At 44.9% G+C, this 23,947-nt stretch overlaps 2 protein-coding genes across 6 annotated transcripts; both read left to right on the forward strand.

Moving 5' to 3' along the window:
- Nucleotides 1-6,001: 6,001 nt before the first annotated feature.
- Nucleotides 6,002-23,795, forward strand: VPS11 (VPS11, CORVET/HOPS core subunit). Of its 2 annotated transcripts, XM_011384899.2 has the most exons (27): nt 6,002-6,246; nt 6,843-6,991; nt 7,089-7,224; nt 7,539-7,702; nt 8,275-8,522; nt 9,242-9,443; nt 9,840-9,991; nt 10,621-10,807; nt 11,273-11,419; nt 11,540-11,728; nt 11,836-11,997; nt 12,460-12,599; nt 12,689-12,891; nt 13,018-13,189; nt 14,180-14,402; nt 14,524-16,792; nt 19,285-19,338; nt 19,697-19,769; nt 20,150-20,199; nt 20,286-20,801; nt 21,027-21,104; nt 21,225-21,300; nt 22,093-22,206; nt 22,446-22,484; nt 22,714-22,833; nt 23,077-23,325; nt 23,417-23,795. In XM_011384899.2, the coding sequence occupies exons 1-16, from the start codon at nt 6,060-6,062 to the stop codon at nt 14,686-14,688; spliced, it is 2,826 nt and encodes a 941-aa protein (XP_011383201.1). In that variant the 5' UTR covers nt 6,002-6,059; the 3' UTR covers nt 14,689-16,792; nt 19,285-19,338; nt 19,697-19,769; nt 20,150-20,199; nt 20,286-20,801; nt 21,027-21,104; nt 21,225-21,300; nt 22,093-22,206; nt 22,446-22,484; nt 22,714-22,833; nt 23,077-23,325; nt 23,417-23,795. The 2 variants fall into 2 exon arrangements, with proteins under 2 accessions (XP_011383201.1, XP_011383200.1); XM_011384898.2 differs by lacking the exons at nt 19,285-19,338; nt 19,697-19,769; nt 20,150-20,199; ... (6 more) ...; nt 23,077-23,325; nt 23,417-23,795 and having other exon boundaries at nt 6,017-6,246; nt 12,689-13,189; nt 14,524-15,052.
- Nucleotides 16,575-23,799, forward strand: HMBS (hydroxymethylbilane synthase). 4 transcript variants are annotated; one of them, XM_023525863.1, is made up of 15 exons: nt 16,699-16,792; nt 17,871-17,943; nt 19,285-19,338; nt 19,697-19,769; nt 20,150-20,199; nt 20,286-20,341; nt 20,724-20,801; nt 21,027-21,104; nt 21,225-21,300; nt 22,093-22,206; nt 22,446-22,484; nt 22,714-22,833; nt 23,077-23,130; nt 23,239-23,325; nt 23,417-23,799. In XM_023525863.1, exons 3-15 carry the CDS (start codon nt 19,303-19,305, stop codon nt 23,588-23,590), a joined length of 1,035 nt encoding a protein of 344 aa, XP_023381631.1. In that variant the 5' UTR covers nt 16,699-16,792; nt 17,871-17,943; nt 19,285-19,302; the 3' UTR covers nt 23,591-23,799. The 4 variants fall into 4 exon arrangements, with proteins under 4 accessions (XP_011383199.1, XP_023381631.1, XP_023381630.1 ...); XM_011384897.2 differs by lacking the exon at nt 17,871-17,943 and having other exon boundaries at nt 16,575-16,792; XM_023525862.1 differs by lacking the exon at nt 17,871-17,943 and having other exon boundaries at nt 16,722-16,860.
- Nucleotides 23,800-23,947: the final 148 nt, after the last annotated feature.

Here is a 23,947-nt window from a genome sequence, read left to right on the forward strand (position 1 = left end):
CATCGAAATGTGCATTCCCTGGCCAGTGCACTTTTATCCATTTTTTCTTTTTTCCAGTTTTATTGAGATGAACGCGCTTTTCTTAAATGTAGAAATGAGTCTCCCCATTCCTCTACCCCCCAACCCACCGCCCCCCGCCGCTTGACACCTGGCTTCCTTCAAAGAAGGCTCTCTTGAAAATCCCAGTTGTGACAGCCAGAGCTTTCTAAAGGTACTCTTCTGTTCCTTTCCCTACGTTTTTTATGATGTTTAGAGAGAGAGAGTAGTCTGGTGTCTATGCTTAGATAAACCTGGCAGTACTAGAGAGAGGTCTATTTTCCTCCCTTTAAAAATAGTTCAGTCTTAGTCTACAGCCATGCTACCCTGAACAAGCCCCATCCGTCTGATCTCAGAAGCTGAGCAGGGTCGGGCCTGGTTAGCACTTGGATGGGAGACCACCTAGGAAGACCAGGTGCTGTATGCATAAAAAAAAGTTTTTTTAAAAAAAATAAGGGATTGTAAACTGACAAGGTCCTTGCAATCTGTGAAGTCAACCAAGGGTTGTTTGCCTCTCGTAAGAAAAAAAAAAAAGAATAGTTCAGTCTTCATGTCTTAGACAAATTGGTAGAAATAAAATTTGCTTAATTTTTAACACAGTTTAGAACTAATGACTTACAGCCACTGAATAAGCTATGAAGTTTTGTTTTATTTTAAGTAGTTTTCCTTTAAATTATATAGTAAGTAGATAATACAAGATATAGTTCTGCTTTCACACAGCGGATCCTAACCTTCCAACGGAGAATCCCACCATCACAGATAAGCTCTTGTATTAGTTTCTTGTTTAACATTCTAAAGTATTTTTAAATAACAAACATTTATGTTTGTTATTTAAAGCATAAAACAGTATACCCTTTGTTGGACATATTGCTTTTTTCACTTAACATATTTTGGTGGTCTTTACCTATCTGTACCATAAGAGCCTCCTTAATCTTCACATATTTGTGTATTTGTATTTAATGTTTTAAAAATTATTTGATTTTAAAGATGTGGTACAATTTATTTAACAGGTACCTACTGGTGTGCATTTAAGTTGATTCCAGGATTTAATTATTTTGAACAATAATGTGATGAATAAACGTGTCCATTGGTCATTTCAAAAAAAATTAACAGTTTAATTATACAAATAAAACACGAATGTAATCTTCAAAAAATTCAAATATTCTAGATAAAGCTAAATGCCTTTGATACGATCTGCAACCTCATTCTCTCCTCTGGAGGTATGTACCTGTTATCAGTGTAGTGTGTAACCTTCCAGGCCTTTTCCTTTGCTTTTACATACATATATGTCTCTTGAAACATGTAGCTATTGTCTTTTTATAAATGATAAAATGTTATACAATTAGATTGTTTGCAATTTGCTATTTTTTGGTAGATAATTATATATCTGTGTAAAGATTCACTTTGTTTATTGCTGTAGAACATACTAAAGCATGGGGCTGTTTAGCTATAATGATGGACATATAAATTGTCATTTCATTTCCACAGAGAAAGATTTTGCTTCTCAAAAATTGACTTCTTTTGGCCAACTATCCTGTAGGGTAGATTCTTTCCATCCATTTCAAACAGAGTATGCATTTTAACATTTATTGGGTCTCTGTCATATGTAAGCACTGAGCTAGGTGCTGGGTTTCCAAAGGTGGAAATGGCCTTGTCCATTCTTTTAGTCAGTCTGTTGAGAAATGAATACTGTATGTTTATGGTTTCATGCACTTATTAAAAACTTACTGAATGGCTGCAAATTGGGAGGCTAAGAAAGTCTCCCCTGCTCCTAAGTGAGCTCTCACCCCAGAATACCCTTGGTGGGAGCACAGTCTTGCTGCAGCTACCGTTTTCAAACTGCATATCTGTCCCCCGGGAGGTGCAGCAGGTGCAAGTACTCCGGGGAGTCACCTGTTTTGTTCTCTGACCAGAGAGGAGAATAGTGTTTCACAAGAACAAGTTGTACAACAATGGTAAATTTTTAATGTAAAACACCTGATTTAGATTGACCAAGGCAGCTGAATCCACTAGTCCTTGTCCAGAATAACTTAGTAACATTAGTAACTAAGTAACATTTGAGGACTACATTCCTTCCCCGGCACTGCAGAAATCCAAGGGAAGAACGTTGCTGTCTTGCAGGCCATGCGCCAAACTGACAGAAGAATAAAATGAACTCATTAGTAAAAGCATGTACATTCATTATTAACCATGAACATTATGTCATGGGCTGAAAGCAATGTTGATCAGGGCAAACATCCTGGTCCAGGAGAACTTTAAAAATTAGTTATCACATGGCAACCTCATTCTTAGGTTTATATCTAACAAATGTATACGTATGTCCACCGAGAGACTATAACGGCTCTATTCATAATGATCCCAAACTGAATACTAACCTAATGCCCATCAATAGTTGAATGGATAGTTTCACACAATGTAATTCTATACAGCAATGTAATTCTATATTACATTCGACAACTTAAATGAATCTCACAAACATAATAATGAATGAAAGAAACCAGAAACCAAAGAGTACATACTTTATGTTTCACTTATAAAAAGTTTAAAAACAGGCAAAATGAAGCTGTAGTGATAGAAGTTGAGATGGTGCTTACCTTTGCCCTCCAGAAAGGTATAGCAACCAACATGCACTCCCCAAAAGCAGTAAATGACAGCCCCTGTATCCTTATCACTAGAGTATTTTAGAACATTTTAAAAGTCTTGGTATTATGAATTTGAATAGGATACGGGGCGGGGGTGAGTAGACAAAGGATTGGAACATTTCCCAGCTTGCATTGGGATAGGGATTATTTTGTTTCAAGAAGAGAAAGCAAAACTTGGTGTTCTTAAATTCTGTGACTTCATGATCACATAGAAAATCATTCAGACTTATGAACAAACTTATGGACCTGAGTGTTCTAAAATAAATGGAGCACCCAGAATATGGGGCTTTGGAATTTGACATACCTGGATTTGTCTGTGAACTTCACCACTTCCTACCTATGTGACTCCAGGCAAGTTTAGCTTTCCTGAGCCTGTTTCAACATTATGAAAAGAGGCATGCTGGTACTTCACAGGGTTGGTGTAAAAATTAAAGAAGGGTAATAGGCTTAGCACAGTGCTTGAGACAGCCTAAGCACCAAATGCATGTTAGTTATACTTTTTGATATTAGCCTAGAGAAATAAAACTAAAAGGGGCCTATTGTAGTGTTAAAAGCTTGGTTAAATGCTTTCCCAAGTTCATGGAGAATTTCATTTCCCTTTTGTAGTCCATATTTTCACAATCAAAAACCAGCGAATTGCTTCTTTCTCCTTTTTTCACTGTAGCTTTGGAGCCTTGGGCTGTCTTGCACTATAAGACCTCTGGGTTTATTTTAGGTTGACTTTCTTGCTCCTAAAGTGGAAACTGCTGTAGCCTTTTTAGGAGCTAAAAGGAAAAAAACCAGACTTTTCAGTCGTTCAGAAAATCATTTCTACCCAGAGAGCCAAATGAGAAAAAAAAAAAAAAAACTGATAGAAAATAAAAGTTTACAGCTGGAACAAGAAGTGTTCCTGTTTTGCTCCAGTGGATAAGACCGTTGTACATTGTGGGGGACTAGTTTGCTGAAGGGGAAAAGGGGATTACTAGGCAATTCTTGATTCTGAGTTGTGATCTCTTTAATTTCAAATTAGACTTGAATTGCTTCTTTATTTTCAGTCCCTTCAGAATTCAAGTTCTCAGTGTACAGAACTTTACGTGAATTTGTATACATAATCGTTTTCTGTGCAGTCTGCCTGCTTATCTTCCTTTCCTAAAGTTCCTAGATTCAGACAAATATAACTAAAAGACAAACCCTGGTGTATGTTCTGACAAGTATAGCTTAGCTTCACATCCCAGCAAAACCATCTAATTAAAGGTTAGGGAACTGAAGAACTTTTTATTTCCAAAGAACTTCAGTTTTTTTGCCCAGCGAGAGTCCCTTGAACCTCTTTGAGACACCATTTCTCATCAGAGAGAATGATCTTTCTGCAAATGATTGCTATGAAGAGTACATGAAAAGTGAAAGCACTTTGTTAGGTATAATTCACTACATGAAATTAAGGGCCTATTACTGTCAGTCCATTTTATGTCTTTCCCCTACAGTGGTTGCCAAGCTCCTAAAGGGCAAGAACCATGTCTTGTTCACATTTATAGTCTCAACATTTACTACAGTTCCAGCAATAGTGAATACTCAGCACATATTTGTCAAAGGAGGAAAGGAAGGAAGGCAGTAAGTCTGAAGAGAAGTTATAGGTCACACTTGCAGGTCAATCTTTGCCTTTATACCTTCATCAATAAGAAGACCCAACTGGCATAGTCCTAACCAGGTTCAGATACCAGAGGAAGACTCTTGGCCTCTGCCATTGGACAGTAGGGGGGGAGCACTGAAGTCAACAAAGATGCCATTCTGTCTGCTGTTCACATTTCTCGGTTTTCATACTGCTTCTTTTAACATATTCAAAGTCTTAAAAACCGAGAGACTACCTATGAATTCTAATGAGTAGTACAGAATAGGCTCAGCAGGTGAAAGTGGGTCCAATCAACTTCCCATTTGTACTTCTGCCCATGGGTTGATGCCCTGAAACAATTCCAATACCTGTGTGACAAGGAGGGAGAAATCTGAGCTGGCTCTTTAGACAAATGAGCACTACCTTTCCCATCAACCAGATTGAGGAGAGGAGGGGATAAGAGGAAAATCATCCAAATTCATTCCTTCAGCCAAACATAGAGCATCTACCAGGCTCTGTTAGGCCTGGTTCATGGTAAACAAGATATAACCCCTGCTCTCTGAAACTAAGGCTGGTGGGAACAAAGAGTAAAATGTTCTGAAACTAAAAAACAGTGTGTGGAGGTGGGGCGGGGGAGAGTATAAAAATAAACTTCACAAATACTAGCCACATGGCCACTTTTTTGGATGTAAATATTCTCTAAAAATGACTGTCACTCCTGTACATAGCTCTTTGTGATACACAAACACCTAGTTTTCCACGTGGACAGTTGGTTTAGCCAGAGTTGGAACTGCGTGTGGCCGTGGGATATCTCAGATACTTGCCACTTGTTAAATCACTCAGCTCTCCAGGTGAAATCATCAAAGAATTGGGTCACCATGTTACCAATTTGTATAAGATAGGGTCTCCCAGAATATGGCATGGCAGGGCATCTCTTTGACAAGCTTACTCTGGGAGACAGTGATGAGAGCTAAGTCTTTGGCTGGCTTCCAGTAGCCAACGGGGTGACTGCCCTGGTCACCAAAGGAATACATGCAGGTTGGGTTTACCTTTACCTTTTCTATAAGTTGCACCAAACCATCTACTTATGTTCTTTTATTTGTACCATTCCTTCAAATAATTTGGTACCCCTCCCCTCACAAAAAATCACTCAGCTCTCAGAGCTTTCACTTCCAGACTTTTTGCTGTTCTCCTTATGGGAGTTCCCACCCTATCAGTATTTATCAACTTAGATAAGAAACATGTTTTAAGTGTCTTTTACAAGCCACACACTCTGACAGAGGGACACAGAAAACGAACATGAGACGCTATGGTTCAGTCTCTCTATGGTGGCAGACCCAAACTTCTAATTTTATTTCTCCTCTCCTACAGCTGGAAAACCAGTTTCATACCATTAGTTTATTTAAGCATCAAAACAGTGCTGTGCTATCAGAACATAGCTCACTTAGGCACAGTAGGTTACAATTCACAAAGCGCGTGACATTCCTCATCTTGATCCCTCAATGCCCGCGCATTTAATAAAGGATGAAACCGATACTCAAAGAGGTGAAGGGCCCAGCTCTTAAAAGCATTTTAACCAGCGCAGTTACAAATCCGGCAAAATCGCAAACCGCGGAGCAAGCGGCGGGCGAGGGAACCCACTTCACGAGGCCTCACTTACTCTCCCAGCAGCCGGAAGAAGCCACCCTCACTCAAGAGCGCCTGTGCACCCAGGCACCAGGAAATCGCCAGGTCACATGACCCACAGGCTCTTCTCACGTGACCTCTGTCCCAGAGGCTCGGGGCCTTTGGCCAAGATGGCAGCCTACCTGCAGTGGCGGCGCTTCGTTTTCTTCGACAAGGAGCTGGTGAAGGAACCGTTGGGCAACGATGGGGCCACTCCCGGGGCCACGCCTACCTCTGGACCTGCTGCTTCCAAGTTCCTTTGTCTCCCTCCTGGCATCACTGTTTGCGACTCAGGCCGAGGGAGCGTAGTCTTTGGCGATATCCTTCCTCTGGAGCTGTCTCTTCCCTCCCTGGATCCCTGAAGAGACCCAGCTGGGATAGAATCAGTCCGTCAGAGGGGTTGGTGTTACGTGCCACTTTTCTTTAGATGGGCGCCTAGTGTTCCTTCTGTCTGAGGGGAGAAAGAAGGAAGTCAGTTCTCTAACTTGTTGCCAATTGAGTAATCCTGGGCAAGTCATTTAACCTCTCCGGGCTTCAAATTTTTTTTTTTTTTAAATCTGTAAATGGGGTATAAAATACCAATTTGGCAGGGCTATTTTAAGATCTTTTAAGATCAAAAGAAAGAATGCAAGTTGGCTTTAAAAGAAGACTATATAAGGTAAGGTCTCATTATCTTCCCTGCCCAATACTATGGGTGAGGAGGTAAATGAGACCAGGAGTTTGTTGCATTGTTCTTATTACTGCCACTAATCTCTGGCCTTTTCACTCTTTATAAGATGGGGAGTTCCAGGAGATAATATGTGGGAAAATCCTTGAAAAATTTAAAGAGCTGTCTGTATGTTAGTTGTTATCTGGGTTCTGGTCTAAATGCAAGTATCTCTCCTTGGAAAAGAGGCTCCTTGACTACTCTGCACATATGGAAGGCCAAATCTGGTTCTTGCCCCGCTCTCTGCAGCTTACAGGCTTCCAAGCCTACAAGCTACGGGTGACACACCTGTACCAACTGAAGCAGCACAATATTCTGGCATCTGTTGGTGAGGATGAAGAGGGCATCAACCCTCTGGTGAGTTCTAGAAAGGAAACAGGAAAGACCCAGAAGCTTGAGAATGGTTGTTTGTTGGAGGGTGACTAGCATTCACACATCTGAGGTATGCCCACAGGTAAAGATCTGGAACCTGGAGAAGAGAGATGGTGGCAATCCACTCTGTACTCGAATCTTTCCTGCTATTCCAGGAACGGAGCCAACTGTTGTGTCTTGTTTGACTGTCCACGAAAATCTCAATTTTATGGCCATTGGTAAGCAGAAAGAAGGCAAAGCTAAAACTCCAAGATTCTTTCTAGATATTCTTCAGAGTTGCTTCTGCAACTCGTCTTCATTGTTTTAATGAGACCACTTTATTCTGAGATAGTAAAAGTTTGGAATGGGAAAGCATTTAGTATTTTTCTTTGAATATGAGTCATGAATACTTGTCTTCATGTTAACCATCAGAGAAGTTAGATGTGAAAAGAAAGCTTGTCACTTCTAATGAGTGCTTCAAATGGTCTTTTTCTCCCTCCGTGCTTCCTGACCTTCCATCCTCAATGAAGTGCTATTTTCTGCTGTCCTATAGGTTTCACAGATGGCAGCGTTACATTGAACAAAGGAGACATCACTCGGGACCGGCATAGCAAGACCCAGATTTTACACAAGGGCAACTATCCTATTACTGGACTGGCCTTTCGCCAAGCCGGAAAGACCACTCACTTGTTTGTTGTGACAACAGAGAACGTTCAGGTATGACCAGAGCCTCCACTGTTAGGGGCAAACAGAAGAGGCTTCTCTATTGCTCAGAGGGCTAGGGTAAGGAACTAACTGATGAGAGAAGTAGGATTCTTACATTTTTCATCATAAAGGCTTGAATCATTTGCTCAGCTTAATACTTTATTTCTTCACTTAAGAGACTGAGTTAGAGTTATGAAAGGGACTCTGGCTTGTGGTAAAAGATTTGAATTTTTTTCCCAGCTAACTTGTTAAATGACATTGGACAAGTTGCTTTACTTCTCTGGGTCCTGGTGATCCTAATTTATAACAGCCTACTCTCAGGAACAAACAGTAAAAGGTTATTGCATTTCTCGTACTTGGAGAATTCCTGTAGTAGGTAGTATGTTCAGAGGAGGGAAATGTGGTCCTTGCTTTTATATTTAGTAGATGGGTGATGATTAATGGAGAAGGCAAACAGCCAGGGAAACTCTTGAGAGTGCTAAGAGTTAAAAAGAAAGTTAGTGTGAGAATGAGAATATCTTTGGGAAAGTTTAAATGCCACCTCTTCAAAGGGAGCCTGTTAACCCCTTTCTTACTTCTTACAGTCCTATATAGTTTCTGGAAAGGACTACCCTCGTGTGGAGTTGGATACCCATGGTTGTGGCCTGCGTTGCTCAGCCCTAAGCGACCCTTCTCAAGACCTGCAGTTCATAGTGGCGGGGGATGAGTGTGTCTACTTGTACCAGCCTGATGAACGTGGGCCCTGCTTTGCCTTCGAGGGCCATAAACTTATTGCTCATTGGTTTAGAGGATACCTTGTCATTGTGTCCCGTGACCGGAAGCTTTCTCCCAAGTAAGGACTCCAGGGAGAAGGGAAAAGGAGAGGGTTGGACTTGTTCCCTAGAATTAACCTGATTTTAAAACCCTAATGTCTGGATCCTGTCGATTTCCTACTTTGGTTTTATGTAAATTGTGCTTACATCTAGACTCAGTTATAATGTTTTTACTGAAAAATGTGTTTTTGCTGGAGACATTTACTGAGCAGCACTGGTACACTAGAATGCTCCAGGAAATTTTGGACCTGGTATTGGTTTTGTACCCTTCAGTCAAAAATAACTGGGGCATAAGAACAAAGGAGTGAGTAGTAGAGAAATTGGGACATGCAGGACCCAGCATTTTTACTCTGAGCCACCTGAGAGGGGCTGCAGGGTCTTCTGCATAATGGAATTAATTCCTGTTAGATGTTAGCTTATTTTCATTTAGTACTAAGCATAGTGATTTATATATACCAGGAGCTAATTATTTGTTAAACGAGTGGATGTTTGAACTTAATTTTCTAATCTGTTGCCTGTGTTAAGTATAGGATCTTAAAGAGTAAGATCAGCTCTATATGTTCTCTTCCTACAACTGCCAGCACAATGCTGCATGTTATGGGATGAGCTGCTAGAGATGCCAAAGAGGTAATTTGTTCTGGGTGGAATGGGCAGCACCAAAGTTGTCATGAGAAAGGAAATAAAGGGGAGCTTAGGCAGTGGGGGTACAAATATCGGGTGCTTTTTCTTTCCCACACAGGTCAGAGTTTACCAGCAGGGACTCACAGAGCTCCGACAAGCAGATTCTCAACATCTATGACCTATGCAACAAGTTCATAGCCTATAGTGCTGTCTTTGAGGATGTAGTGGATGTGCTTGCTGAGTGGGGCTCTCTGTACGTGCTGACGCGGGATGGGCGGGTCCACGCACTGCAGGAGAAGGACACACAGACCAAATTGGAGGCAAGGCCACCAGGTTCCCAGAGCTGGCCACAGCATGCAGATATACCTATAAACAGGCTCCCCAAGTCACCTTGGCTAGAGTGTTTCCTTCCCTTTGGGTCATAGCGTTACTCAGCTCCCTTAGGGTAGAATTACAAGATAAATGGCTTGGGATGAGGCTTTAGAGGGAAGTAATGTCAGGAAGCCTGAGCCCACTTTCAGTTCCCTATCTGTCTGCAGAGAACCTTATGAGGTGAGGTGATGTTGATCTTGGGGGTATCTGAGAGGTCTTACCCTGTCTAGGATCTAGGCAATCGAAACTTCAGGACTGTCTGGCTTTTGTGTTGTGGGTGCATTCTGGGAAGTTGTCTACTTAGGACTACTTTTCCCAACTTTCTAATCTCTCTTCCTTTCCAGATGCTGTTTAGGAAGAACCTATTTGAGATGGCGATTAACCTGGCCAAGAGCCAGCATCTGGACAGTGATGGGTTGGCCCAGATCTTCATGCAGTACGGGGACCATCTCTACAGCAAGGGCAACCATGATGGGGCTGTCCAGCAGTATATTCGGTCAGTCTGGAGGCACTGTAAGATGTAGCTCTGAATGCAGGGACAGGCAGCCAGATAGCTTAAAATCTGTGCTTGGGGGACAGGGTAGACTCCACCAGGAACTATCCTTTTTATTTGTAGAAACTGTGATGCCTTGAGTGAGAAGGCAATATACCTTATTGGAAAGGGAATGTTTAGGGTCAAATATTACATAACTAGTATTCGATTGAGGATGAATACCTATTATTTTAAACTTTAGCTTGATCTTTGTTAACATTCATTTTGAACTGTCTTTAAAGGGAAAGGTATTCATCTCTTGCTTCCACTTTTTTTTCCTTGGTATTAATTCTTGGGATTTTCTGCCCTAATAAAGGATTATAGGAACCTGTCTACCTTCTTTCTCAACCTCTCTCGAATTCCTGTGTTCAACTAGCTTTAAGAACCAGTGCTCTGGAGCCTTGATATTCATGTGGTCCACAGTCTAGTAACATAAGTATCACCTGGGACTTTGTTAGACATGCAGACTCTCAGGCCTCACTCCAGACCTACTGAAACAGTTTCCATTTTAAGATCTGCAAGTGATTCCTACATATGTTAAAGTTTGAGAAGTACACTGATCCAGATGCTACTTGATACATGTGTCTCCCTAGAACCATTGGAAAGTTGGAGCCATCATATGTGATCCGCAAGTTTCTGGATGCCCAGCGTATCCACAACCTGACTGCCTACTTGCAGACCTTGCACCGGCAATCCCTGGCCAATGCTGACCACACCACCCTGCTACTCAACTGCTATACCAAGCTCAAGGACAGCTCGAAGCTAGAGGAGTTCATCAAGGTGCAGCGTGGTGTTGGTAGTAGGGGATTTCTTGAGGGCCCCACTGAGCATGAGGTGGCTCTACTAGGGCTTGCCCTTCTTCATTCAGCAGGATGTAGAGAGAGGAAAGAGCTGACCTTACCTGGGACTAGGACCCTCTGGTCTATAAACTGAGAAAGATGAGTAGCCTTTCCCACTAGTTCTCTCCTGTCTCCCCTCTTGTTTTATGATGCCAGAACTTCCCATGGTATCTAAGCTCAAGGAAGTAACATTGGGGGAGCCATTTGTCCCAGAGGAATCCCTCTAATAGTAGGGGCAAAGGAAGACTTTGGTTCTTAGAAACTTTCTGAGAGACAGGATAACATATTTTAAAAGCATGGACTTTATTATTATCTTAAGAATCTAGTCTTAGAATTAGATGCATGTTTCCTTTCTCTTCCCCAACCACAGCCTCTCTGAATAATTCTATCTAATGTTCCCTGGCAGACAAAGAGTGAGAGTGAAGTCCACTTTGATGTGGAGATAGCCATCAAGGTCCTCCGGCAAGCTGGCTACTACTCTCATGCCCTCTATTTGGCCGAGAACCATGCACATCATGAGTGGTACTTGAAGATTCAGCTAGAAGATATCAAGGTAAGGGAGACTCTTGACTCAGAGTTCTGTTCTTTTTCTAGGACACCTCAGAATGATGACAGTGCTTCCTAGTGGGCGAGTCAGGAGCATGTGCTTAATCTACCCTTTACCTCCTCACAGAATTATCAGGAAGCCCTCAGATACATTGGCAAGCTGCCTTTTGAGCAGGCAGAGAGCAACATGAAACGCTATGGCAAGATCCTCATGCACCATATACCAGAGCAGATGACCCAGTTGCTGAAGGGACTTTGTACCGACTATCAACCCAGCCTTGAAGGCCGAGGTGACAGAGAGGCTTCAGGCTGCAGGGTGAGGCCTCAGGGAGAATGGCTATAGGACAGCAGGGATCACCTTAGGGGTCTTATGGGTATCAAGCCCACTTACTTGGCCTCCTCTCTCATCCCTTGCTAAGTTAGGCCAACTCGGAGGAGTTCATCCCCATCTTTGCCAACAACCCTCGAGAGTTGAAAGCTTTCCTAGAGCACATGAGTGAAGTACAGCCTGACTCACCACAGGGCATCTATGATACGCTCCTTGAGCTACGACTTCAGAACTGGGCCCATGAGAAGGATCCACAGGTGAGGCCTGGCAAAAACTGTAGGAGGTGCTGGAGAAAAAACAGTTCTTCCATCTTTTGTGGTTACTTTTTGCTGCATTCTTTACCAGTGGTCCCCAACATTTTTGGCACCAGGGACAGGTGCTCCTATGAGAATCCAATAGCTGTTGATCTGAGATGGAGCTGAGGATGTGATGCTAGTGCTGGGGAGTGGCTGCAAATACAGATGAAGCTTCGCTCGCTCCCCCACCACTCATCTCCTGCTATGTGACCCATTTCCTAACAGGCCATGAACCGGTACTGGTCTGTGGTTCAGGGGTTGGGGACCCCTGCTTTATACCATTAACACCTCACTGTTGGGGGCTAAATGGTCCTTAATGAAGAGGCATTTGGACTGAGGGGAAGAGACAGCTGACTTGCCTTGTCCCAAGAGGCCTTGTGACTTTTTCCCCTTATGTCCAACAGCTCTACTCTCCTTCCCTAGGTAAAAGAGAAACTTCATGCAGAGGCCATCTCCCTGCTGAAGAGTGGCCGCTTCTGCGACGTCTTTGACAAGGCCTTGGTCCTTTGCCAGATGCATGACTTCCAGGATGGGGTCCTTTACCTCTATGAGCAGGGGAAGCTGTAAGAGTTTGGGGAATTTCAGGGAAGGGGGAAAAATCCAAGTATTTTTCCAGGGACAGCCACTGAGTTGTGCCTTTCCTTGGCCGCAGGTATCAGCAGATTATGCACTACCACATGCAGCATGAGCAGTATCGGCAGGTGATCGCTGTGTGTGAGCGCCATGGGGAGCAGGAGCCCTCCCTGTGGGAACAAGCACTCAGCTACTTTGCCCGCAAGGAAGAGGACTGCAAGGAGTATGTGGCAGCTGTGCTCAAGCATATTGAGAACAAGAACCTCATGCCACCCCTTCTAGGTGCTTGGGAGGACAGGGTGGGTAGGTGGATGCCAGCCGCTGACAGTCAGGGGCCCTGGGATGGGCCCTTCGACTGTGTCCAGAGGATGGTTCATTGTTTTGTTTCCTCTTGGCTCCCAATCTCAGTGGTGCAGACCCTGGCCCACAACTCCACAGCCACTTTGTCTGTTATCCGAGACTACCTGGTCCAAAAACTGCAGAAACAGAGCCAGCAGATTGCACAGGATGAGCTCCGGGTGCGGCGGTACCGAGAGGAGACCACCCGCATCCGCCAGGAGATCCAGGAGCTCAAGGAGAGGTACTTGGCATCTTGATATGTGGAGGGGTCCAAGGGCTAACTCTGTTCTTCACAGGATGTCATTAAATACTTTTTATAGACAAAAGATAATATGGAGTATGTTTGAGCATTTCATGCTTAAAGATCTGTTTTAATGGAGGAATTCCAAAGAATGATTTATTACATTGATCATTATTTATTAGGCTTTGGAGGATATTGTAGCAGGTAGTTTTCTTTCTGTACATGCCTATGTTTTAAATTTTCTAAATACATCTAAGTTGTGGTTAGAAACTATTCAGAAGTAAAAACTTTGCTTTAGAAAATACAGAAAGTGGGTACTTTATAAGTATGTATAGTAGACATTAATGCCTGCTCTTAAGTCTTATCTGCCCTTAACATTGTAAAATACTTTAATTAAAGAACAGTTCATTCCACAAATATTTACTGAGCCCCTATTATGTCCCAAGCACTATTCTTAACAACACAAAGAGCCCTGCCTTCATGGAGCTTACATTGTAAAGGTAGATAAAGACAGTGAACACATTAAATGGGCAAAATATTGTAGTATGTTAGATGGTGGTAAGTTCTCAGGAGAAAATTGAGGAAGGGGAGTAGGATGAGTGTGTGTGTGAGAGAGAGAGACAGACAGACAGACAGACAGATAGATAGATAGACAGAGACACAGAATATTTATAAGGTATTCCGGAAAGGCTTCAATGAAAGGGTCATATCTGAGTAAAAATCTGAAAGACAATTTTGTGGCAATTGTAAAAGCTGAAAGAGAAAAATATCCCCTTGGGTTAATTGGACTTACAGTGAGCATAATGAGACTTACTGCAGGCCTAATGCTGTTGTCCTCATTTGACCCCTTGTAGGTAGGAAGAAGAGCAGGGCCTTATAGTCCCTTAAGAGGGACTTCTCTCTCCTTATTGACACCCAACCCTTTCTCCACTTTGCTCTTGGCCCTGCCCTCACTGTTTGCCACTCTTTTCTGGTCTCCCTTGCCTGTAGTCCGAAGATTTTCCAGAAGACCAAGTGCAGCATCTGTAATAGTGCCTTGGAGTTGCCCTCAGTCCACTTTCTCTGTGGCCACTCCTTTCACCAACACTGCTTTGAAAGTTACTCAGAAAGTGATGCCGACTGCCCCACCTGTCTCCCTGAAAACAGAAAGGTCATGGATATGATCCGAGCCCAGGAACAGAAACGAGATCTCCATGATCAGTTCCAGCACCAGGTGGGAAAGACTGGGGTAGATGACTACCCACTCACAGAGAGTACTGCAGGGCTTTTCTGTTTTCATTTGAGGAAATGAGCACTTCAGTTCTAATTCCTACTTCTCTCCTCTTTTCCTGCAGCTCAAGTGCTCCAATGACAGCTTCTCTGTGATTGCTGACTATTTTGGCCGAGGTGTTTTCAACAAATTAACTCTGCTGACTGACCCTCCCACAGCCCGACTGTCTGCGAGCCTGGAGTCTGGGCTGCAGCGGGACCTGCTCATGCACTCCAGGAGGGGCACTTAAGCAGCTTGTGGAAGGGGTGCAATAGTAGAGGCACAGCAGTAGGGATACAGGAGGACAGAGGCAGGGCTGTTGCACAGGAATCAGGCAGACATGCCCAGGACTCCACTCTCATCTGATGCCATAGCCTTTGGGACAAAAGAGGACTTTCTTTTCCTGCCTCCTCCTTTGGCCAGCCTGCTATTCTTCCTGTTGACTTTTCGAGCAGTGTGGATCATTTCAGACCATCGGGGGAGGGCACCTCAGCAATCTCTTGAGTTTGGACAGTAGCTGCTCTATTCTCTATCCAAGAGCACCAGGCTGTGCTTGGGTCCTTGCTCCCAGAGTCTATAAATAAAAGAATATAATTTCAGGGTTGAAGGATTTACTCTGGGGACTTCTTGGTGATTTGTAACTGTAAGAAAAATGTATTTCTCTTCCTCTGCGCTCCTAGAGTTCCATGTAACCTCCTTACAAAGCTTCTTAAAGGTCGTATTGATCTGACTTCATTCCAGTAGTGGGTAGAGCCTGTGGCATCTAGTAGAGTTCACTCTACTGAAGAACCTTAAAAGACCTAATGCCTGAGCTCCAAGAGCAGCCTGGACTGAGGCCCTCAGACAGTTCCTGCTCTTTAGTCTGGCTAGTCTCTGTGGCTCTCAATTGTACAAAGTATTCAGGCAGAAGGCAGCTTCTGATGGGGAGCCTTGGGCTTAACTCTGCCTTCGTAATGGGTAGGCTGGCGTCTTGCTGTATTCAGTACCAGATGATAAGTGGGATAAAAGGGCATTTATTGAAACATTTTTTTCCCTCTTTCAAGTTGCTGGTGGCTGCATGTAGTTTGGGTTATATTGCCTGTCAGAAAGTGCTCCTATGGGGTTAATTGAAGAAAGCAACTTGGACATTGTGGTTTAGATAATATTTAGAAGAGGCAAAGTACACTAGTTTGGTAGTGGCTAAGAGTGCAAACTTTGGATCAGCTGACCTGAATTTGAATCCTTGACTTAGAACAACTCTTACCTTCTCAGAAACTCAGTTTATCTATATATTAGGAATTATGACACCTTTCTTCTATGGCTATTATGAAAGCCTAAGGAACCAATGGGTGTCCAGTTCTTTGTATAGTGATTAGTCCACAAGTGCTCAATACATGGTTATTAGTAGTGTTAGTGGGTAAAGCACTTTTTCCGTGTGTTTGGCACTCCTGCTCATAGTTATGTTTTTAGGCATGACCTTTAATCTCTGAACCAGTTAACACATTTTAAAAATAGAAATATTGCCTACTTCAGGTTTGTAGCAGAGCTAAATTCGAACTAGCTTGTGCCACAGCTAAGGAGGTAAAGATGTAGAATTCTGGATGATTAGCTTCCTGAGCACTCATTTGTTGATGTTGATTCCAGCCTAGGGGGCATGGTAAGTTGTTTAAGGATCATTTACTTTCAACGCAGCATTTTAGGGTTAATGTGTTTTTCCTTCTTGAGGCTAACTTTAGCTTAATGACCATCTCTTTTGGATCAGCTGACCTGAATTTGAATCCCTGACTTAGAACAACTCTTACCTTCTCAGAACCTCAGTTTATCTATCTGTACATTAGGAATTATGACACCTTTCTTCTATGGCTATTATGAAGGCATAAGGAACCAATGGGTGTCCAATTCTTTGTATAGGGGACTGCAAAGTTTACTTTGCGAGTTAATTTGGGGACCATGTTTTAGCCACTGATAAGATCAGTATTCCTGGCTCAGAACTAGGTGTAGGTGAAAGTAGAGATGAGTAGGTAATAAATCTGGGTCTCAAACCAGAAAGACAAGGACAAGCATTGCCATCTCCGACAATGGCCTGATGGAGTAGGGGCGGTAATCCAAGGGCTACATCTCTGTCGCGATCTAATTCCTGGCGGGAGAGAGGCACCTCCCCTGTGGGGGCGTGCACCGGAAGTGACGAAGGGCCCAGCCCCGAGTCGGGAGTCTGAAGCCGCTGCAGGAGCTCAATCGCGCGTGGCCCTGGTGCCCGCCAGCGGGTGCCCACGGCTTCCCCAGATCCTGGGGCCTTGGCGGCAGCCGCCCCCGCCCCCCAATCCCTGGATTTCCAAACAGCCATGTCTAGTAACGACAACGCGGCCGCAGCGGCGGTGAGTCCTGCGCTGGTGACCCTCGCAATTTCGGTTTTCCGGACTAGCGGTACAACAATTGGCCCCAGGTTACCACCTTCTGTTGTCTATTGGTCAGAGAGCGACTGTCCGTCTTTTTATTATTTATTTATTTATTTACTTACTTACTAACTTACTTGTTTGTTTGTGTCCGAACAGTTTTTAAAGGGCCAGTATCAGGGTTGCTCTTAGAAAGGACAGGGTACATCACCTCTCATGGGTGAGGACAGGGTTAAGAGTGGAGGGATTGTCTTGAACGGAGCCCCCACCCTTGCGGGAATCTGTGTGGGATACCGCCAAAACTGGCGTCCACAGCTCTAGATTTAGTGACCCAGCCCAGGAAAGTTGTCTACAGAAGTCAGGGTGCTATTCCCCGGGATCTTTTCACACGAGGCAGGATTCAGCCAGCTTGGGAAGGTGTTCCACTTCAGATCCAGAGAGCTTGCCAAGTCTCTGAACTATACGCAAACATCTTAGAAGGGCTCCTTCTCCCCTTTTTTCATTTTAGCGGTCATCCAGCCCCAGCCTACTCTCGAAATCCCGTCCCCAGCTGAAGCACAACACTGGGTTACTACTGTGGGGGTGGGACCACCCTTGAGTCTTCCTAGTCCTAGCCTGCCACCCGGGCTCTGGGCTTGTGCAGTTGCAAATTACAGAGCCGTTGGAGGCCACTGCCAGCCTGAGATAAAGAGATGTGGCAGCTGCTTATCTCCCCTTGTCCAGCCTGCTGGTAAGAAGAGAGATTCTTTGCCATTGTAGACATTCCTGAATACTAGACTAGCAGTAGGAAGATCTGGATTCTAGCTCCAGCTCTATGCCCATTATTAGCTGTATCACCCCTCAGAGCCAGATTGCATTCTGTAGTGAGATAGTCCCTAGGCCTGGGAAAAGTCATTGGGGTGCAAAGGACTTCTAGGCCAGACCCCTCTCTCCTTCCTAGGTGAGCGTTCAACCCCCTCTCTGAATTCTAATACCTTCAGGATTGCCTTGACCTTATGAGAGCCTGAGCTCAAGGCAGTGGCCAGGAAAGGACAGGACTAATCTGAATTTCTGCCTTCAGCTGGCTCGCATACAGACGGACAGTGTGGTAGCAACGCTGAAAGCATTATACCCAGGCCTGCAGTTTGATATCAGTGAGTATTCTGGACAGGAATGGAAGCTAAGGGGAAGCCTTTGCTTCTAGGACGTATCCCAGAGATGTCTACCTACTACGTGGTTATGAAGATTAAAAGCAATACCTCTAGCATATACATGCTCAATAAATAATTTTTTGATGGAACAATTTGACTTGAATATGCTGTGCAGAATCAATGTAATTAAGGGATTGTTTGAACCTAGCAGTTTCTGGGACCTTAGATTCCTTTCTGTGTGCTCCCTGTAGCCCAGAATTTTGGTGGCTATGTTTAGCATTGTAAGCCTAGCCTAATTTGTTCAAAGTCCCACAGGGTTTGTTTACTAGGAAAGTGATAGCAATGGAATAAACCAAGCGCAACCCACTGTCACCTCCTCCTCAGATGCCTGCCTGCAAAAGAGCTCCATGGGATAAAGATCCCAGAACAGGGAAAGTCGACATTATCTACAGTGACTACTGTCAGATCTAGAAAGAAATAGGACCTCAGACTGAAGAACCCAGTTCTACCTGTTTGGTACTGAACACCTTTGTCCAAGTTATCCTGGCAGGAGGAAGAGTCCTCAAAGTTCTTGACTTGGTCCCTTTGAGGTCTTGATCTCTGACATCCCAATATTTTCTCGTTGGTGAAACCAGAGGCAGAACTCTAAGTGAATGGACGTTAGACAGCTCAGCCTCTTAGTCTTATAGAACATCAAAGGCAGAAGATACTTCAATTTAAACCTCTTCATTTTATAGACGAATAAGTATGTACTGATGGGATGCTGTGCTCAAGGTCACAGCCAAGAGGCTGAGCAGTATTATCCATCTGATCTGTTGACCCCAGTCCTTTACGTATCATTCCAGCCAGATTAGGGGATTCATAGAGTGGCAGCTGTTCGGTATCTCTTAGCATGTAGGTGGCACTGAAGCTTTCTTGAGTGCCTGCTGTGTTGTGGATGCTGAACTTGTCCTCAGTGACTCAGCGTAAGTTCCCCTCTGTGGCCCTAGTTGCCTTGCCCCTGCCTGCTGCAGGCCCCACCCTTTCTGTGGCTAGGCTGATGGGCCTTATCTCTTTACCCACCTGGCTAGGGCGGGCTTCAGGACTCAGTGTCCTGGTTATTGCAGCAACAGCAACAGCAGGTCCTATTATTGCTTTCCTTTGGTCTCTGCTTTTCTGAATCTGTGAGGAGGGCAGAAAGTACCGAGGAAAGTAAAGGGATCAGTCTTGGAATATTTCCCTACTCCAGGGCTCAACTGTGATTCTGGTTCTTGAAAAAGAGGAACCCAAGTTCCTCTTTTTCCTCTGGTTCTTGAGGAACCCAAGGAACAGAGGGGACTGTGACCTGGGGACATCTTTTTGCAGGAAGAAAACAGCCCAAAGATGAGAGTGATTCGTGTGGGTACCCGCAAGAGCCAGGTGAGTGCAGGTACTAGAAGGATGAGGTTTGTCGGAAGAGTTCTGTGCTCACAGTATTACAAGTTAGGGGGCTCAAAAGGTTAGTTCCCAGCAGCTTGGGGTTGGAGGAAGTGGGGCAGCTGGGTGTTAAATTCATGCAGAATAGCAGATTGCATTCTGTAGTGAGATAGTCCCTAGGCCTGGGAAAAGTCATTGGGGTGCAAAGGACTTCTAGGCCAGACCCCTCTCTCCTTCCTAGGTGAGCGTTCAACCCCCTCTCTGAATTCTAATACCTTCAGGATTGCCTTGACCTTATGAGAGCCTGAGCTCAAGGCAGTGGCCAGGAAAGGACAGGACTAATCTGAATTTCTGCCTTCAGCTGGCTCGCATACAGACGGACAGTGTGGTAGCAACGCTGAAAGCATTATACCCAGGCCTGCAGTTTGATATCAGTGAGTATTCTGGACAGGAATGGAAGCTAAGGGGAAGCTCTTACCCACTGGAGGGGAGTACACAACTTTTCTGGCTTTGCCTAGGACCAAAACCTGGTCCCATCACCTCCAAGAGTTCTTCTTAGCTGTCTCCAGTTCGGAGGGCCCTTTCCACCTTTGCATACCTCCAGCTCTGATTACGTGGGCTAGCCTGGCATTAACATCTGCTTTGGGTCTTTTTATGAGGGTGTCTGGTCTTCCTGCTAGATCATACATTCCCAAAGGGTAGGGACTAGAGCTTATGTGCCTCCGTCTACTTTGAATCTTATCACAGTGCTGGGTTCAGTAAGGGATCAATAAATTCTTTTTATGAGCACCTGACTGATTGACTCTCTCCTCAGTTGCTATGTCCACCACAGGGGACAAGATTCTTGATACTGCACTCTCTAAGGTAACAATATTTCCCCCACAGTCCTTGGCCCCCTCCTCTTTCCTTCCCCCAAGAGACTGATTCTGAAGCTCTTTTTTGCCTGGCAGATTGGAGAAAAGAGCCTATTTACCAAGGAGCTGGAACATGCACTGGAGAAGAATGAGTAAGTGAAAGACAGGAAAGGGTGGGCCTTCCCAGCCTCTTGCTAGGACCCCGGTATACATCAGACTTCAATATCAGCTAGGCTGCTGGTCTTAAACCCTTGTACAGGCTAGAGAGGGAGTCATATGTGTTTTTCAGGCATCAGAAAAAGAGAGTGACCTAGTTCTGAGCCATCTGGCTGCCTATAGTACAAGATTGACTGGGGGAAGGGGTAGGAGGTTGGGGAGAAAGGGAGCAGGTCTCAGGGTTCTGAGGTCTCTCAGAGAGGCCTACTTCCCGAACTGTTCCAGACTCTACCACTTTGGTAGAGGCAAGGATAGGTGCAAAAGGGGTGGGGGCCATCTGCCCAGACCCCCTCTCCTTAACCCCATCCCAATCTCTAGAGTAGATCTGGTCGTTCACTCCCTGAAGGACCTGCCCACTGTGCTTCCTCCGGGCTTCACCATTGGAGCCATCTGCAAGTAAGTGTCCTGTGAGTCAGGGCCAAGGGGTGGGTAGGCAGCATAGTAACTTTGGCTTTTCCCTTTGAGACTTGGCCCTCCACCTCTAGGGCTGTCTTCCTTGCCCTGAGGAGTATCAGGCATGGCAGAAAACTCAGAAAATGTCAGTTAGTTGGCTGTTAAGAGACTGGAAGTGACCTGAACTGAGATCTCTCCCTCATTCTCTTACCTTCCCTCCATCCCCAGACGAGAGAACCCCTGCGATGCTGTTGTCTTTCACCCCAGATTTGTTGGAAAGACCCTAGAAACCTTGCCAGAGAAGAGGTGAGTAGGGCCTGGATATGCATCTTGGTGGTATGTGCACAGAAGATGGAGGGTTGGAAGGAGGAAAAAAGGAATGGTGCCTGCCTAGTGTTAAATCTCATTTTAAACCTCTCTGAGCAGTGTGGTGGGAACCAGCTCCCTGCGGAGAGCAGCCCAGCTGCAGAGAAAATTCCCACATCTGGAGTTCAAGAGTATTGTATCCTTTTAGAGGAGGGAGAGGGCAGGAGCCCAGGAAGAAGATGAGGTCCAGGGGGCCCTGGGAGTCTTGAGAGTGGAAGGGGCTTCTCGAGGCAGTGGTCCATGGGGGCAGTAAGTGGGGTATCTATCCTCCCAGTCATCTACTCATTCATCCATTCATATTGCTTCATGTTTTCTCAGCTCTAGGTTAAGTGCCTGGCACTGGGGATAATGGTGAGCAAGATCAACATTGTTCCTGCTTACACAGAGTTTACATTTTGTTTTGGAGATAAGACAAACAGGCATTGATAATACAAAGTGATACTCAACATTGATTACTTTAGGGGGGTGGAGGGGAGGTTGGAGAGTGCTTCCATTTTAATTTTATATTCTATATTTGACTTTTTACAATGAATATGTAGTATGTTTTGTGAAATGAAAATAGTATGTGTTAAGTGCTCCAATGAGCAAAGTAGAGATTTCTCTGGAAGCTTCAACTGGACCATCTAAACACAGATTTGGGGGCCAAGGAAGGCTTCTTAGAGATCTTGTAACCTTGGGCAAGTTTTTTAACCTCTCTGCATCATTTTCATCATCTGTAAAGTGGAGATAATAAAACCTACCTCAGTTTCTGTGAAAATTAAATGAGTTAACATATGTAAAACACTTTAGAATAGTATCTGGCATGTAGTAAGTATGCGGTGTTAGCTGTTACTGTTAAGCTGAGAACTGAAAGATGAGAAGTTATCCAGCTAGGAGAATGTTTCAGGCAGAAGGAACAATGTTCATGGTCCTTAGCATCTCTTCACAGCGGGGAAACCTCAACACAAGGCTTCGAAAGCTGGATGAGCAGCAGGAGTTCAGTGCCATCATCTTGGCTGCAGCTGGCCTGCAGCGCATGGGCTGGCAGAACCGGGTGGGGCAGGTAAGGGCTGCCCCTGTTCCCTCCCCAATGAATTTTTATCCCCTTCCTGCTATATGCTCTTGTCGAACACCTTGCCTCCAACTCTACAAGCTGGAAACAAGTCCCAGGCTAGGAAGATTGGGGATCAGAGGCCAGACTCCCTCTGTGCAGGCTTTCTATGTGATAATGAAGCCCCATTTCACTGCTGTGTGCTTTTAGGTATCCCCATCTCCACCCTTCTGCCTCTTCTGCTCCCACAGATCCTGCACCCTGAGGAATGCATGTATGCTGTAGGTCAGGTATGCTTGACCAGGGAAGCCATATTGATATGCCCCTTTGTTCTCAACCAAGAAGCTGGTCATACTTTCTGCATCTGCTTACCGCAGCATAAATATTCCTAGGGAGGGGCCTTGGGAAGCTTTTGTACCAAAAGGCCTTGGGGAGCAGGTGGAGGTGGGCTGGTTCTCATGCTTAGCTCCATTGGTCAGAGAAAATTTAGACCTGATGTCTTAGGCTGTTTTTCATTAGGGGGCCCTGGGTGTGGAAGTCCGAGCCAAGGACCAGGATATCTTGGATCTGGTGGGTATATTGCATGATCCTGAGACTCTGCTCTGCTGCATTGCTGAACGGGCCTTCCTGAGGCACCTGGTAGGTCTTGTGCTCCAACTGTGGAAGGGTGGGGAGTTGGGAAGGATAGTGGGGAGATTTCTCAAATTAATGCTTTGTATTTAGTGACAACTCAGTTTTGAAAGTTGTGTATAGAGGACCCAGGTCTGAGTCTCTAGCCTCCTTTTCAGTTATGTCCTCACAAGCCTATGGATTTCTGAGGGCTCTGGTCACAAGGTAATATTAAGGGTCTCTGGCCCTCACAGGGAGAACTTTTCATTGCAGGAAGGAGGCTGCAGTGTGCCAGTAGCAGTGCATACAGCTATGAAGGATGGGCAAGTAAGCAGGGAAGATGGATGGGAGGGCATCCCTAGTTGCCAGCAAAAAGAGCCCAGGTTTCTGAGCAGTTCCCTCAGAATATGCTGAGGCAACTGTTTTCTTTCCCAGCTGTACCTGACTGGAGGAGTCTGGAGTCTGGATGGATCAGATAGCATGCAAGAGACCATGCAGGCCACCATTGCTGTCCCTGCCCAGGTGCCAAGGCTGGAGGGTGGGGGAGAGGGTAAGAAACAAGTCTGCCTTACCTCCCCGTTTTGTGCTTACCAAATCTTATGTTCTTACCCAGCATGAAGATGGCCCTGAAGATGATCCACAGCTGGTGGGCATCACTGCCCAGAACATTCCACGAGTAGCCCAGCTGGCTGCTGAGAACCTGGGCATCAGCCTGGCCAACTTGTTGCTGAACAAAGGAGCCAAGAACATCTTGGACGTTGCACGGCAGCTTAATGATGCCCACTAACTGGTCTATGAGGCACAGAGTTGCTGCTGTCCAGTACCTACATCCCAACTCTTATTGCTCCATTCTCACAGTTAACCGGGGAGTAATTACCCCAGAGGATTGAACTGCAGAGTCAGAGACTTCCAGGGACTGCCTTTTCTTCTCAGTAGGTGGGGGCTTCATCTTAAGAGTCTAAGCCTCCTTTGAATGTAACCAGCTCTACTAATAAACCAACTCTTAAGATTTTTTTTGGCGGGGGGGGTGGGGTGGTAGGGTTTCAGTAAAGATAAGAATATAAAACCCTTTACTCCTTATTTTGGAGGCTGGGACCTCTGTCCAAAGTTCTTCTGGAACACTCCTGTTTTCTGGCTCAGTAGT

The sequence above is a fragment of the Pteropus vampyrus genome, unplaced genomic scaffold, assembly GCF_000151845.1.
Source record: "Pteropus vampyrus isolate Shadow unplaced genomic scaffold, Pvam_2.0 Scaffold633, whole genome shotgun sequence".
Classification (NCBI taxonomy): Eukaryota; Metazoa; Chordata; class Mammalia; order Chiroptera; family Pteropodidae; genus Pteropus; species Pteropus vampyrus.

Bases quoted from the DNA above. Each gene is read 5' to 3' on its own strand.
- VPS11 (XM_011384898.2), top strand. From the start codon at position 6,060: ATGGCAGCCTACCTGCAGTGGCGGCGCTTCGTTTTCTTCGACAAGGAG. The intron at 12,600-12,688 runs GTAAGAGTTTGG...CCTTGGCCGCAG, and splicing joins CTCTATGAGCAGGGGAAGCT to GTATCAGCAGATTATGCACT. The intron at 13,190-14,179 runs GTACTTGGCATC...CCTTGCCTGTAG, and splicing joins ATCCAGGAGCTCAAGGAGAG to TCCGAAGATTTTCCAGAAGA.
- HMBS (XM_011384897.2), top strand. From the start codon at position 16,760: ATGTCTAGTAACGACAACGCGGCCGCAGCGGCG. The intron at 21,105-21,224 runs GTGAGTAGGGCC...CTCTCTGAGCAG, and splicing joins GAAACCTTGCCAGAGAAGAG to TGTGGTGGGAACCAGCTCCC. The intron at 22,834-23,076 runs GTAGGTCTTGTG...TTTTCATTGCAG, and splicing joins GGGCCTTCCTGAGGCACCTG to GAAGGAGGCTGCAGTGTGCC.